Raw genomic sequence first — 16,375 nt, 5'->3', positions numbered from 1 at the left:
AGTCAGCAGAGAGCCAACAACAGCGTGCTTGTTGTGTGCCTTCCACTCCCTGGTTCCCAGAGTAGCAAGAACGACCCTCTCCCCAGCCCGTGGGGGTCTCAGGTGGTGGCCCCCTGCCTGTTTCGAGAGGGACCGGGTTCCTGTGACGGCTCCACTAGAGACACGGGTGGAGAGTGGCGCTGTGGAGCATCAAAAAGACACAGAAAGTCAGGCCGTGCTGATGACCCCTTCTGTGGGACACTTGATGTTTCCCACTCTTCCTCCCCCGGTGTCTCCTCGACCCCACGGTCCTGTGACATTGGGTGGGATGGGGGTACCATCATCATTTGTCGGATGAGAAAGCTGGAACCTTAAGCATTTGGAAAACTGGCCTGAGACCTCATCGGTGTCTGGTAACCAACCCAGCCCTACAGATTGGGTACCACAGCTCCTCTTCCCCGCCTCTCCCGTCCACCTTGCCGCCTTCTCTTTACTCCTTTTAAATAATCAGTAAGTGGCAGCATAGTGGTTAAAAGGCCTGGGTTTTGAATTTAGACCCGTGGGCATCAAATCCTGGCTCTGCCCCTCATCAGTTTAGAGGCACATTTCTTCATGTCCCTGCACCGTAATGTCCTCATCTGTAGGCTCGGGCCACCACTGGTGCCCACCCCGCAGGGGGGTGGTGAGGTGTCTCTGAGCTGCTGGTCCCTGGCCTGTGGTTGGCGCTGACACCTTAGCACCCTTCGTGGTCACCACTCTGTATTAGCTGTCTTTGCTCCGCTCCGTGTTTGTCCTGACAACCTACAGCTTCTGCAGCCGGGCAGGGGTTTCAGGGTGTTTCTGTAATTCCGTATCCACCGAAAGACTCTGCCCAGATGAGGCTTTCATGCACAAAGCAGCGTTGAAAGCACATGGTGACATCTCATTGATGACCCAGAGCAAACTGAGTGCTGTATGCCCTGAGAGTCAGAGGCCAGATATCCTGGAGGGGACTGCATGGGGGAGCACAACTGGCCTCACAGGGTCAAACAGAGTGGCAGGAAATATTAAGGGCCTCAGGAGCAAAGGCCCTGGGGCAGGAGGGAGGTTTTCTTCCTCTCATTTCTCAGGGCAACTTTTAGAGCCAATTTAGGGCCTGCCACCTACAATGTGGAAAGACGTTTTATGGGAAGTCCTGTGATAAGCACTTCAGGGTGCACAGGAGCGTGGCCATGACCCTGTGTTTTGCTGTCCCTGCAGGTGGGCTCCCAGCGGTTCAGCGTCAACATGCCCCACAAGTTCAGTATCCACAACTACAAGGTCCCCACCTTCTGCGACCACTGTGGGTCTCTGCTCTGGGGCCTCTTGCGGCAAGGTCTGCAGTGCAAAGGTAAGGAGCTCCGTGCCTCTGTTGTCTCCTCTTTTTAAAAACCTTTCTCTATTCTCAGAGCCTCCAAAGCAAGTTCCAGGCATGGTAGAAGGACTGAGCACAAGGTCTTGGTAGGCTCTCACCAGTTACTCTGCAATTTTGTTCAATAACTGCTGTGCTGACACTGGCCGAGGGCACTGCAGAGGGAACGCGGAGGAGGAAGGCGTGACCTCACCTTTTAGGGTAGCTAACGAGCTGGGGAGACAAGATGAGTCTATAAGAGCATAGAGATAATTTAAGGAAATGATACATTGGAACAGAAGGGAACAAATATTTTTGGAGTTAGGCACTAAAATTAGTAATAGATATTTTTCTGTCACAAATGGTTCAGAGCTTACTGTTGGAAGGAGCCATGCTAAAACACTGTCACATGAGATATTTTATTGATCCTTCATAGGCTTGTGGTTACCTTATGTTATCCCCATGTCCCCAGTGAGGAAACTGAGGCTCAGAGACTATGTAACTGGTTCCCATGACAGGACTTGTTAGCACTAATAGTTGAACTCTGACTCTTGGTGCTGGAGTTTCTTCCTCTGTTTCCTGCTGGCCTGCCTGAGAATTATCTTCTGCACAAATGGGCGTGCTAGGCAACGTGGGTGATAGTGTGTAATCTGAGAAGTGAGAACATACTTGGGGGCCTCAACAGAGCGTCCACTTTCATAATCTAGTTCAGTCCACTCACGGAGTTGGACAACTATGAACTATTAGGCAGGAATACTGCATGGCCACTATTTAAAAACAGTATTCTATTATTGGTGTTGAATATATTATTATTAATTCCCATTGTGGAAAAGTTAGAGCAGGAGGTAAAGTATAAGAAGAAAAACTGAGGCCATGAACAAGTTGGTCATTGAAGGGATCCCAGTGGGAAATTGCTGGGATTGGAAATAAGACAATGTCTTCAGTGGGAACCAGAAAGAGGCACATGGCTTCAGCGCTGCCGAGGAGTGAGCTCCAGGCTGGGGCGTCCAGATCCACCCGGGGGGCCCGTAACACCATTTGCTGAGATAGGGAATATAGGAGAGACTAGGGATGTGTTGAGTTGGGGACATGTTAATTTGATGCACCTGCGGGAAATTTACATGGAGCTGTCCAACTTCTGGACATTCTCATTGAAATTGGGGGAGAGGTTTAGGCCAAGTATTTAGATTTGGGATTTGTCAATGTGAAGTAGTCATTAAAGCTATAGAGTGGGTGTCATCCCCAGGAGAGGTACGTTGAGTGTGAAGGGAGAAGCTAAGGCCTTGGGCTTCGGGGGGAGGAGGGGCACCAGCATCCAAGGATGAGCCTGCAAAAGCAACAGGGAAGGAGCTCAGAGGCAGGAGGAAAAGTATTGAGAGATGGCATCGTGGAAGCCAAAAGAGTAGAGAGTATTTTTTAAAAATGAGGAAGGAAGCAATGGGTGGTGCCAAGTGCTTCTAAGAGGTTATTTAAGCTAAGAAGTGGAAGACGGGGTTGGACTGAACAACGAAGAGGCCACTAGTGTGACAGGAGCTGTCTTGGTGGGATGGTGGAGATGCAAGCCCAGAGGCAGAGGCTGAGTAGCGGCTGGAGGGGGTAGCATTTTCAGAATGTCTTATATAAATACAAAAAATCCAGTGGAAAAGGAGAGATTAATGAGTCAGGAGGAGAGGGGACCACTGATACAACAGGGGCAGAGAAGGGGTGATGGGCCTTGGGGGGGGAGATGGAGGCAAAGCCTTGCGAGGCGGCCTGGGTAGTGATACCTTTGCTGTGTCCGGGACAGGCGTCCAGGAGGCGGTGAGGGGGCAGAGTGGTCATCGGAGCCCTGAGTCTGTTGAGGGCATTGCAGTGAGAGTTCCCGTATTTTCTGAAATAGATCCTTTTTGAAGTTGAGGTGAGCAGTAGGGGTGTGGAAGGCATGAGGAGGGGGGCAAAGGCTGGAAACGGCCCTGGTGGGAACTGAGGACGATCTGACCCAGGACAGGAGGACATGCTGACTGTCGACATACGTGGAGTCCTGTGTGAGGCTCCCAGACATTCCCGTCTCTCTTTCTAGTGTTCTAGCTCCTGGTCCTGAAAGAAACGGAGCCCGCAGGAGTCCTTTTTGACATTAAATGACATTAAAACAGGAAGAGTAAGAAACTAATGGAACGGGAATCTTGAGTGTTTTCAGCAGAGGAGTGCTGAGTTTTTGGAGGGTTGGGTAGAGTTGCTGGGAAACACAGAGCCTGCTTTGGATGCGACTACGATGAGGCCATGTCTGGGTTTGAGTAAATGTATTAATTATTGATCTATCTAGGGCAGGGGTCGGGAACCTATGGCTCGCAAGCCAGATGTGCCTCTTTTGATGGCTGCATCTGGCTCGCAGACAAATCTTTAATTAAAAAAATAATAACGTTAAAAATATAAAACATTCTCATGTATTACAATCCATTCATTTCCTACCACTCATGTTCATGGTTGCAGGTGGCTGGAGCCAATCACAGCTGTCCTCTGGGACAACACCAAATTTTTATTGGATAATGAGTAATGTACACGGGTCGTTGTATGGCTCTCATGGATTTACATTTTAAAATATGTGGCGTTCATGGCTCTCTCAGCCAAAAAGTTTCCTGACCCCTGCTCTAGGGAGTTCAAATGAAGATACCATCATCTCATAAATATTGATATTTTAAGAAAGCAACCCAGACACCCGGATGTCGCTGCTAGGCTGTGGGTCCTTGGATGACCCTGGAAGAAGCAGGGCCCAGAGATTGTGTTCTCAGCTCTGTTTTGGAAAGAAATACTCTCCCGTCTGCTCAAGAAAGGATGGGAGAATGAGGCTGCCAGGAGCAAGGATACCTGTTCGCCGGAGCCCAGAGAATGTGGCGGAGTCAGGCCATGTGGAGACTAGAAGGCAAAGACTGTTCAGAATTTAGGGCCCCCATCAAAAGTTCTCTCTCCTGTTCTTCTGTTACCCTGACATTTTCCCTTGCTTCTTTTCTACTCCGTACCCTTTCCCTCCCATCATCACCTGCCCTCCCCTTCCCTCCCCCCCCTCCCCTCGCTCCCTCCCTTTCTCTCAGTAGACGTTATTTTTTAGAGCAGTTTCAGGCTCACAGCAGAAGGCACGGACATTTTGCCTATACCCCCTGCCCTCACACACACTAAGCCTCCCCGCCCTCAACATGCCCCACCAGAGCAGTGCGTTTATTACCATTGCTGGACCGACATTGACACACTGATGGTCCAATGCCCATAGTTTGCATCGGGGTTCACTCTTGTTGGACTTTCAGTGTGTTGAGAAATGTGTGATGACACACACCCACCCTCACATGTCTCACAGAGAGTAGTTTGACTGTCCCCAAGTCCCTCGTGTTTGCTCTTCTCTCTTGATCTTTTCTCAGCCTCAGGTTTCACACTCCTCTAGACGCCTTACTATGGGGAAGGTGGTGGCCAGAGGAGGCCAGCTTGGGCCAGAGCGGGGCCCCCTCTTGCCCAGCTTTAAGCCTGGTTCTACGGCTGTGATTAAAAAAAAGTAAATCAAGACTTAGTGACCATGCCCCCATCATGCATGGCAGGTGGGCAGAAGATTCAGTCAATGTTCTCATCTGAGGAATGCTGGGTAGCAGGCAGTTGGCCTGTCATAGTCTCTGGAAAGTTTTGATTGACATTTCCATTGTAATTAGGTCTCCCGATTCCCTATCAGGTGACAATCGGTGGCCAGCGTGACTCTGTGGAGTGACCCCTCCGCCCTCCCTCTCTCGTCCGCTGCCCAGGACTCCGCAGGCAGCCCTCTGCCAGCTTCCACCGCACAATCACACAATCTCCTGGTCACAATGGCTTGTTTTCCGAGAATGGCATGGCTGACTCTAACCTGTTGTGAAATCAAACAGTTGCCCTGGCTCATCCTGATGGGCCAAAGCCCCCTAACATAAAGAAATTTCTGCGGGGGCACACAGGCCTGCCTGTCTCCTCAGGCGTGGCTTTGTCATGGTTCGCAGAACATTGTCTGCTTGCTTGGGAAGGATTCCTTTCATCTCAGCTATAGAAAGGGTGGAAACATGGAGGCCAAAAGGAAGACCCGTGTGCCCACACCCCCATGCATCCTGAGGGCGACACTGCTGCTGCAATACCACCCAGCACATAGTAGGAGCTCAACAAATATGTGATGAAAAACTGGCAGTGGTAGAATAATGATCCTCCTTTCAAAAGAGCCCCAGCCAGGCTGCTCTGTTTCTTCCCGGCACAGCCCGTTTATTGCGAAACCAGCTGACGATGAGCAATGAGAGGCAGCCTGGACAGAGAAGCCGCAGGGGCATCCTCGGGCCCCGCGTGGGCCCAGCAGCAGTGACGGGGTGGGAGGCTGGGCATTTGGATGGTTGGTTTGGCCCCATCACTGTAAATGAACTTTAGGTTTCTTTTGGTTCCAAATGGCGCATCCACTTTCTTCTACCGGACGGCAGCCTCCAGCTGTCACCCTCCTGCCTGCAGGAGCCCCATTCTGGCTGCCTGAAGTATCTCAAGTTCCTCACCCTCAGCAAGCTTTGCCCTCTGGATCCCAGACTTTTTAAAAGCACTTTCAAAGTCAATCTCATATCATCATTTTTAACAGACATGAAATTGGGATTTTTTTTTTTACACACTGAGACAACTACACAGCTCATCCAGGTAAATAACATTTTAAAACATAAAAAAAAAAGAAGTCTTCAAAGACCGGTTCTATTTTGCTGACCTGTCAAACCAAGCTAATTGTTTTTTTAGGACAGGCAGGTCCAGATTTTCAACACCAGAGGGCGCCAATGGTTAAATTATGCCCTTGCTAAGAAATTCAATTCCCACACGCTTTATGTTGCCTGATGAAAAGAAAGAATAGGATGTTCATGGCATTGGTGGGTAGGCGCAGGTAAAATGCACTGAGTGTCAAAGGGTAGCTGTTGCTAAGGGCAGTAGGAAGGAATTCAGAACAGAATGCTGTTCCCCAGGGTATACATGATGGGTCTGTGGATTTTCAGGCATCATTAGTGATACTCCGTGAATCAAGTCAACACCATGGCCAGGCTGTGGTGGAGCTTTCTTGTTTGCTGTATTTCCTGAGAAAGCCTCCTCCACCAGCACCGCCACCCCCACACCTCCACCTGTGGTTCTGTACACGCCTTCAGCTCCAGAGCTCATAGTGAACTCTTCAAGCCTGGGCTGGTGGTCAGGAGGGTGGCATCTGAGCTGTCCCTCCCTCCAGCCAGTGACCAGGCCATGATAGGCCAGCAGGAGGTCTGGCCATCCTGCCTGGTTTCATTCCATAAACAAGGGTGCCTGTGTGTTATAGCCTAATTTTTAGAGCAGTTTTTGGTTCACAGAAAAATTGAAGTGAAGGCATAGAAATTTCCCATTATACCCCTTCCCCACCAGAGTGGTACATGTGTTATACTCGATGAGCCTGCACTGACACATCGTTATCGCTGAGTTTACATTAAGGCTCACTCTTGGTGGTGTCCATGTCATGAGTTTGGACAAATGTATCACTATAATGACATGAACCACCATTATAGTATCATACAGAGTAGTTTCACGGCCCTGAAAATCCTCTGTGCCATGCCCGTTCATTCCTGCCGCCCTCTAACCCTTGGCAATTACTAATCTTTTTACTGTCTCTAGTTTTACTCATCCAGAATGTCATATAATTGGAATTACAGACTATATTGAATACATTGCTTTCTTTCACTTAGTAATATGAAAGTTTCCTTGTTTCCATAGTTTGATAAGCTAACATTTTTAGTGCAGAATAATATTCCATTGTATGAATGTGCCACGGTTTATTTAACCATTCACCTACTGAAGGACATAAAGGTTGCTTACAAGTTTTGGCAATTATGAAGAAAACTGCACACTGTAAACATCCCTGCGCCAATTTTTGTGTGGAAATAAGTTTTCAACTCATTTGGGTAAATGCCAGGAGTGTAACTGCCGGGTCATATGCTAAGAGTACATTTAGTTCTATATGAAACTACCAAACTGCCTTCCAAGGTGGCTGGACCATTTTCTCGTCCCACTAGCACTGAAGGAGAATTCCTGTTGCTCCATATCCTCACCGGCACTTGGTGTTGCCAGTGTTGTGGATTAGGGCCATTCTGATAGGTGTGTAGTGGTATCTCATTGCTTTAGTTTGCAGTTTCTAATGACATCTGTTGAACATCTTCTTAAGTGCTTATATGACATCTGTATGTTCTCTTTGGCGAGGTTTCTACTCAGGTCTTTTGACCACTAATTAATTGGGTTATTCATTTTATTTTTGTTAGCTTTTAATAATTCTTTGCATATTATGTATAAACTTCTTTATCAGCTTTAAGTATGATGTTAGTTGTAGGTTTTTATAGATGTTATCTTTCAAGTTGAGGATGTTCCCTTCTATTTCTTGGTTGCTGAGAGATTTTTATCATGAATGGGTGTTGGATTTTATCAAATGCTTTTCTTTGCATTTATTGATAGGAATCTGTAAGTTTTTTCATTGTTAGCCTGTGAATGTGATGTATTACATGAACTGATATTTATTTATTTATTTATTTATTTATTTATTTATTTATTTTGCATTTTTCTGAAGTGAGAAGCGGTGAGGCAGAGACAGACTCCCACATGCACCCAACCAGGATACACCCAGCATGCCCACTAGGGGCCAATACTCTGCCCATCTGGGGTGTTGCTCCGTTGCAACCAGAGCCGTTCTAGCACCTGAGGTGGAGGCCATGGAGCCATCCTCAGCATCCAGGCCAACTTTGCTCCATTGGAGCTTTGGCTGTGGGAGGGGAAGAAAGGGACAGAGAGAAAGGAGAGGGGGAAGAGTGAAGAAGCAAATGGGCATTTCTTCTGTGTGCCCTGGCTGGGAATCAAATCTGGGACTTCCACACGCTGAACCGACGCTCTACCACTGAGCCAACTGGCCAGGGCCTACATTAACTGATTTTCCAATGTTGAACTACCATTCGCATACTGTAACAAATCCCATTTGGTCATGATATGGTTTGGTGTCTGACATTAATTTAAGGGCACTCACAGTCATTTTTGCTTCAAATATTTCTTCTGTTTCTTTCTTTCTTCTCCTTTCAGTATTCCCCTCAAAAATATATGTTATTCCTTTTGTAGTTGTTCCATAGTTCCTAGATATTCTGTTCCTTGTTTTCAGTCTTTTTTCTCTTTTCTGTTTGGAAGTTTCTACTGATATATCTTCAAGTTAAGAAATTCTTTCCTCGGCCATGTCCATTCTCCTAATGGGCCCACCAAGAGTATTCTTCACATCTGCTACAGGGGTTTAGATCTCTAGCATTTGCTTTTGATACTTTTTTAGAATTTTAAACTCTCTGCTTACATTGTCTGTCTGTTTTTACATGCTGTGCACTTTATAGATCAGAGTCCTTGACATATTAATTGTAGTTGTTTTAAATTCATAGTCTGATAATTCCAGCATCTTTGTTATATCTGGTTCTGATGCTTGATCTGCCTCTTCAAGCAATGTGGTTTGCCTATTAGTATGCCTTGTAATTTTTCCTCTATAGCTGGACATGATGCACAGTTGAGAGGCCATTAGTAATGTGGTGGTGAGGTGTGGGGAAGGGACATGTTCCATGGCCCAGTGACTAGACCTGCCTTTCAGTGAGTTTGTGCCGCTGGACTGTGATCTTCCTAAGTTCGGGTTTCTCTCCCCTTGGATGGCTAGAGCAGGCTGGCATTGGGCATTTTTATTCCCACAGATGGTTAGGACCTGATAAAACTATAATAGTTTAGGCTCTGGAGTGCTCTGATATATTTAAAATGGTTTCTTTATTCTTCCTTCTGCCAGAAGCTTATGGGATCCCCCCCCCCAATATTTGCTATGATACCCTTGTCGAACTCTTAAAGGTAAAACTCACAAACACTCAGATCTGCCTAAAGTTTTTGGCCCTCAGACTTGTCCTCTGTGAGACTCCAGCAATTAGCCAATTTTAGTTCAGATTTTCCTACCCCGGCCCTGGTGCTGCAGAGGTTGCTACCATCAATTTCTATTCCAGTAAGTTGTGATTCACTGTCGTTCACTGTTGTCGCCTGTCTCTCCCATTTTGGGGTGAAGCTTTGCCCTGTGACCTTACTTCTCTGATAAATCCAATAAGAGTGGTTGATTTTTCAGTTTGATCAGCGTTTTACTTGTTAGGACAGAGTGACTGCTTCCAAGCTCCTTCCCATGCTGAACCTGAAACCAGAGTCATTTGTTTCCTTCCTTGATGTCCTATATCAAGGACATCAAGGTGGTGTGGACAAAATGAAGACATTCAAGCATGGTCTTTGTTCCACTGAAATTGGATTTTAGGTTTGAAAGGTGCTTTGGAGGTCACTTCATTCAATCTCCACATTTTCAGATGAGCATCTTAATAGGCTTTCTTCAGGATATTCCTCACTGGGTGATAGTCCCACCTTTCAGCAGATGATACGTATGACCCCGTTGGGTTCACAATCCAAATGAACTTTTCTTCAGATAAACAAATTAAGTTCTTCTACAGTCAGTTTTCTGTTCCCTGAAAGGAAACTTAAGTGTGAGATTTAATTGCTAAACAGTGATTACCTGTGAATGGTAGTTTGATGGATGAGTTTAGTTCTGTGTGATGGGATGATGGGGGATTTTTATTTGTCTCTTTTTGTCTTTCTGCATCTTCCAAATCCCTAGCCAATGAACATGTAGCACTTTTACAACCAGACAAAACATCAGGTACTGTTTTAGGCCATGAACGTTGTGAGGTTTCTCCTCCATGTCTCCTTACAGTCTGCAAGATGAACGTTCACCGACGCTGTGAGACAAACGTGGCCCCCAACTGTGGTGTGGATGCCAGGGGCATCGCCAAAGTCCTGGCTGACCTTGGCGTCACTCCAGACAAAATCACCAACAGCGGCCAGAGGAGGAAAAAGGTGAGGGGGCGTTTGGTGGTGTTTCTGGAGCTCTTGGTGGGCTAGCGTCTCCAGGCTGCCTTGCGGAGGGTGCCTTCGATGAGGTGACAAGATTGTTGGATTTGAGATACTCTACTCAAAACATCATATGCTTAAAAGAGGGGGAAAACAAGAAAAAAGAGGGCAGGCAGGTAACATTAAAGTATCTTTGAGACCCAGATGTGGGGGGGGAAACAAAACAAGCCTCAAGTGTTGTGTTTTTCCAGAGAGCATAAACTTTGAGATAAAGACTTGGGAATTGCCTCTAGAAAAATGCAGGGCAACTCTAGACAAGGACAGAGACTTATCTGCCTCCAGAGCTGGTATGAGAGCAATGTCCGTGTTTGAACTTTACCCCTGGTATCGCTGTAATGAGGATAAATGGAAGAGCTGGGACCACATTCTTTTCTCCAGAGCAAGCCAAGAAGCTTTGCGATAGTGCCGGCACTCAGCTGCCCGGGGCTTACAGTTAATGCCCCATGACACGGAACATCTGGGCTTGTCCTGTCTCTATTCCTGTGACATTCTGAATGTCAGTGGGAAGGGATCCATGTGCTAAAATGTTGTTCTGGTAAATCAGGGCCCACAGATGTAAATGAGAGTTAACGGTATCCATAGCATTTTGTTTGAAGGCCCTTCTTATCCTTGGCTGCTAACTTAGTAAGTTTTGACAAAATCAGAACCAAGGTAACTGGGAAAGAAATCCTGGTGGAAGAGTTGTTTCCCCTAAATTTTGCCCTAACGTACAATCTGAATAGCTCTGTGTTTTCCTATCTCATTGTAGAAACTGCCCACGCCTTTCTCCTGGTGCCTCTCAGAAGAGCCTTCTCCCTTGACTAGGAAGGTGTGGATTACTTTCATCTTCTTACACTGCTTCTTCTCTAGCTTCCCAATAAGCAAAGCTCTTTGGCAGGGGTTGCAGAAACCAAGTCACCTTTTCTGGTGAACTGTGAGATTCTGTGCTGCTGGTGGCCCTGCTCAGCTCTGTACACCCCACTGGTGGAGACAGGACTCCAGTCCTTGACCCAAGGCATTGAAACTGTCAGCAGAATGTCAGCACCCCCGCATGCTAGGGCCCCACCGAGCAGGCGGGTCGTGCAAACACCTTGTGAGGATGATGTTGGACACGCACATTGGAGAGCACTAGAGAGAGCCATTTTCAGAAGATGGGTTTTTTTGTTTTTGTTTTTTCCTTGCTAGAAGTAAATTGAGACAGAATCTTTATTGTCATGAAACATTTGAAAAACAACTCAGTCCCTGCCCTCTCCCCCATGTGTACAGGAGCTATGAGCCAGTAGCCAGGCGTCTTCTGTCTGTCTTGGATTTGGAGAACCTGGTGGTAAGAAGCCAACATGGAGAAATTCAGGAAGAAGCAGAGTAAAAGACTAAGGCAGCTCAGTCCCGGTAGTTTTATTTCTGCAATACTTCTGATGCAAAAGTTGGAAAAAGCAAAGTGAACTAAGTAGAAGCTCATGTTAGTATGAGAGGCTGGGAGACAGGTGCCCTGGGTCAGAAGCTGGAGGGCTTCTTGGCAGGCGGGTCAGGTTTGCTGGAGCTCCCGGGTTGCCCCTTGCAAAGAGTCAGCCTGGCGTCCAGTAAGGACACGTGCACGTAGCCGGGAGACCAAGAGGAAAAGGGAACTGAAGTGTTGTGGTCTCTTAGTCCAAAGCTCTGGCTTTCATGGGAACTGGAAATGGACATGCCAGCTGTTGTGTAGAAAATAGAGTTCACTGGACATGGCCTGTTGAACTTTGCCAACAAATATTGATACATCTGAAACTATTTCCTCAGTATCTGTTATGTATATCATTTTGTGTGTAAGACACCAGGGGCAATGCTGATACCGTACTGGGTAGGGTCTTACCTTCAGGAAACCTATCGTCTCCCTAAGTAGAGAGCCCCCCACAATATAGACACACCGGTATTATTAACTAAAGCTGAACAAGATAATGAGTTGATGCCAAACTGCTGTTAGAGACACTAAGGGTCCCATTGCTTCGGATGAGGTAAGTTGCGTTGCTTGGACAGGCAAGGGAGGTTTTATGGAAAGGGGTATGTTTGAGGTTTACGTAACAAGATCAGTCATATTTGGCCAGAATTAAAATTAAACAAACTGAAGTCTCTTGTGTTCTTCCCCTAAATTGGCAAATGACACCTCGAGACTGTTTGCAGACTGTCAGTCAGTGTCGCTGTGCAACAGAACCTCCTTTGGAGCTTGGTGTGGGCTCTTGATGCTTTTGACCTCAGGGAGACTCGCCATCCTCCCTTCTGATGCCTCTCTCCCCCTCTCTCTCCCCTCTCTCTAGCTCATTGCTGGTGCCGAGTCCCCACAGCCTGCTTCTGGAAGCTCGCCCTCCGAGGAAGATCGGTCCAAGTCAGCACCCACCTCCCCTTGTGACCAGGGTGAGACCCTCAGATTTGCTTCTTTACCTCAGAGCTTGGTCATTGAAAATTCTGAGGAGCTGAAGCCTCTCTGCCCAAGAATGGCCTTGTGTTAGCCGAAACAGCCAGTGGCCCTGGAAGGTCTTCAGACACACTTTCCCTGTGGACTCTCGAGCTGTTCTTTCTCTCTACAAGGCCTTCTTGAGGGCACGGCACTCAATGCCTTTCTGCCTTCAATCCCTTCCAGGCCAGAGTAAGAGAGCAGGAGCACTGGTGCTGTGGTTTTTTCTGTCCCGGGCTCCGAGTGAAGGAGAGGGAGGGGGCCCAGGCCCTCCTTTCACCACTCTGTCCCCATGTCTGCCCCAGGCCTGTCAGTTCCACTCGATCGAGTCTAATTTCCTTCTTCTTGACTATTCATCACGCCCAAGACCTGAGATCAGGACAGGAATCAAGGGAAGGGTGGGGCAGGATGTCTCTCACCCCGGCCCAGGTGGGAGAGGGACTCGGACAGAGCTGGGGAAGAGCCTGCAGCAGGTGGGCCAGAGGCCAGCTCTGGGCCACACCCCTCTCCAGCTCTGGGCCACACCCCTCTCCAGCTCTGGGCCACACCCCTCTCCAGCTCAGCGCAGCTGTCTCCTTCCCCGCAGGAATAGTGGGCAGTAGTCAGAGCTTTCTGACTCTGCAGGCCAGAATGGCGAGGCTGAGGAGGGGCTTACACATTTCGGACCTTCGGTTCTGGTCACCGGAACCAGCCAGCACTGGGAAGGAAAGGAGGCATCTGTGAGCAGCTGTGGAGCAGGGTCCATCCTCATTCCGTTGCAGTGCCTTGATTTTTTGTAGCCCCTTGTATATAGTCATTATCTGAATTTCATTTCACACCAACTCTATGCTGGTACTCCTTTATTGTCCCCGTGTGACAGGGCAGGAAGTGAAAGGTTAGAGAGTTGAAAAAGTCCAAAAGTCAGGGTCTACGCCAATGGTAAGGGCGAGCCCGTGCCCCTCCTCGTTTGGAGATCCTACTCACAGAATCTGTGCCGTCAGGCCCTGCTGTGAGGTCATTGTTATGACCCAGCTCTTCTTACCCAGGAGTGAACGAGGCAGCCGCAGGGCCAACGTGCCAGTCCTGAGGCCACAGAATAACTGCTGAGTCTCACTTTGTGCTGTTCTGATTAACTCTGCACATGAACACTGAGCATCATTCCAAATGAGACCTAGCCCATTGGTGAGTTATCTGATGATGCTCTGTGACCTCCAGACAAGTAGGTATTATCCTGGACCCAGTGTAGGTGTTTCCATGTTTCCCTTTAAAATGCTGAGACCTCCTTTGAGAACTGCAAGGAGATGGTGTTGTATGGTAAAAAGACCCTCAGTATAAAGTGAGGTGACCAGGTTTCTAGGCCTGTTCCTGCTCTGAGTGCTGTCCAGCCTTTGCAGGGTGCAGAACCTCCCAGGGCCTTTCTCTGTCCCCAGGCACCAGTATTCCCCAGCAGTGACATGAGCACAGATGAATGTGAAAACCCTCTTAGCAAGACATGGCATTATTACAACACAGCTAAGATACGGTTTCTCTTTCCAACACTGTAAGAACACGCAGACATTTTCTTCAAACTTCGGTATTCCTATACACCCAGGCTCTACCTTCCAAAATACATCGAAGAAAGTGCCTTGGGAACTGAGACTTCTTGCTCTCTGCTGAGACTAAAAGTTATACTTAGTTAAGAGAATGTGATGGGAAACTGCTGATTATGGGGCGGGGGCACTCAGTAGCTCTCCTCACCCCTCCCCTTTTCAGGGGAGCCAAATTCCAGATCTAAGAAAAATCTCCAGGTTCTTTGAGTGAGCTGTTATGAGCCTCACTGCTTCTGAAAAGAAGCTGAGGACCTCTCTAAGTCAAGCAGGTGACAAGAGTCTACATGTCCCTTCTGTAATCCCAGCTTTATTCTTGGGTGTCTTAAAATTGGGTTATGCTCAAGATGCCCATTTCTACACGGAGGAGTGTATGTCTTGGTGAATTAACAGCTAACCGTAAAGCTTTGTCTAAGAGAAAAGGTAAAAGGATCATTCGGCATTATCATCCCCAGGGAGTTCCATCACATACTCCAGAGGGGTGCACGGCTCTCTCACCATCATGACATCGGACTGAGGAATCCCTGCTCCATCTGGGATAAATTTCCAGCGTGTCACTTTTGGGGAGCGTGTTCTTTGGTTAATGATAAGCTCCTTGCTCGTTTTGTTAAGAAAGCCTTGCATGAGATGGGTATTTGGAGTAAACCCAGCCACAGAAGTCCTTTAATCGGCTTAACAATAACCCACCACCTTCGGACCAACTACACACAGAAGTCCTTTAGAAGGTGAAATCATTTAATCACTAAGATCACTGTGGTAACAGTTCTCAATGAGTCATTCTTCTAGTCTTCAGAGGCAAAGGTTATCCATTGCCTTTGGGACTCTATCAGGTTCCAGAGAAGGCTGGGGTTCTTGCACTAACTGAGAATAATTGAACAGACTCCTATCCAAAGGGGACTTTCAGAGAGGTGGCCAGCTCCCGGTCTAAGCCAGAGGAGTGGGTCGATGGGCTCTGTCCTCCTCTATGCGTGCCCAGGTCCTGCTGCATGTGAGGTGCCAATGAAAGTGTGTAGAGCAGAGGAAGGACAAAAAGGAATGCCACCCTGGATCTGTTGCCACGAAGACCCAAAAAGAGGGTCATGAGCTCATGGGGGTGAAATTCTGAGTTGTGAGTCCTCATGAGAAGGGTTTGCGAGGTGTGTAGTAATGTGGTATCTTGTCACCCTTGGCCCTAGAATTAAAAGAACTTGAAAACAACATCCGGAAGGCCTTGTCATTTGACAACCGCGGGGAGGAGCACAGGGCAGCAGCGTCCACGGACGGCCAGCTGGCGAGCCCCGGTGAGAACGGCGAAGTCCGGCAAGGCCAGACCAAGCGCTTGGGCCTGGATGAGTTCAACTTCATCAAAGTGCTGGGCAAAGGCAGCTTTGGCAAGGTCTGTGGCCTGTGTGGGTAGAACTGCCGATTTTCTCCACCCCGTGGCATCAGTCCCCTCATTTGTTGGATGTGATTAAGCGATGCACCTTTCCACCTGGTCTTGATATGTTTTCCTTCCTTATGGAATGGAAGTGGCCAGAGGTAGACAGGAGCCGTTCCATCCTGAACTGGCTTGTGGGATCCGAATATGGGCATTTGACCTCTCTGAGGTTCAGTATATCCCACTTGTTCAGTCGGGGCAGGAATCAAGTGACCTAGTGAGTGAGAAAGAAAGCATCTTGAAAAGTTTAAATGGCTTTACGTATGTTTGGCATTCCATTATTAATAATAGTAACAATACATGTCTTCCCTCCTTCAGAGAGTCATCTGAAGTTCTGGTTTTAATTCATTACAGAAACTTTGAAAATGAACTCTAGGATCTCTGCCCTCAGTGAACTTAGGGCTCAAAACAAATCTTAGCATGCTTTATTTTGGAAATTAGCTATTGTGTAACTGACTTTTCTGGTACTTACTAAATGTTTTGTTTATCCTCCACTTGTGGCAAGAGGATGGGAACAATCACCTCATAGCTTGGATCTGGGTTCTCTGCCCTCGGTGCCCCCCAGCTGGTCCCCCACTGAGATGGACACAGTGGTCTGGGACATAGATGCAGAAAGTGCACAGAGAAAGCACTCGTGATCAGCCACCATCCTGAAGGTGGGGTGGAATGGAAAA

At 47.7% G+C, this 16,375-nt stretch overlaps 1 protein-coding gene across 2 annotated transcripts in view; it reads left to right on the top strand.

Annotated features, from left to right (window-relative positions):
- Positions 1–16,375, top strand: part of PRKCE (protein kinase C epsilon) — a 512,328-nt gene that overhangs the window by 333,867 nt on the left and 162,086 nt on the right. For both annotated transcript variants that reach the window (XM_066378351.1, XM_066378350.1), the window contains 4 exons: positions 1,219–1,348; positions 10,116–10,258; positions 12,583–12,679; positions 15,460–15,659. In XM_066378351.1, the coding sequence (XP_066234448.1) occupies positions 1,219–1,348; positions 10,116–10,258; positions 12,583–12,679; positions 15,460–15,659 (570 nt within the window). The remainder of the gene's footprint in view (positions 1–1,218; positions 1,349–10,115; positions 10,259–12,582; positions 12,680–15,459; positions 15,660–16,375) is intronic.

The sequence above is a fragment of the Saccopteryx leptura genome, chromosome 3 (genome assembly GCF_036850995.1).
Source record: "Saccopteryx leptura isolate mSacLep1 chromosome 3, mSacLep1_pri_phased_curated, whole genome shotgun sequence".
NCBI lineage: Eukaryota > Metazoa > Chordata > Mammalia > Chiroptera > Emballonuridae > Saccopteryx > Saccopteryx leptura.
Note: the sequence above shows the minus strand (reverse complement) of the source record. Positions and strands in the feature narration are given on the sequence as shown.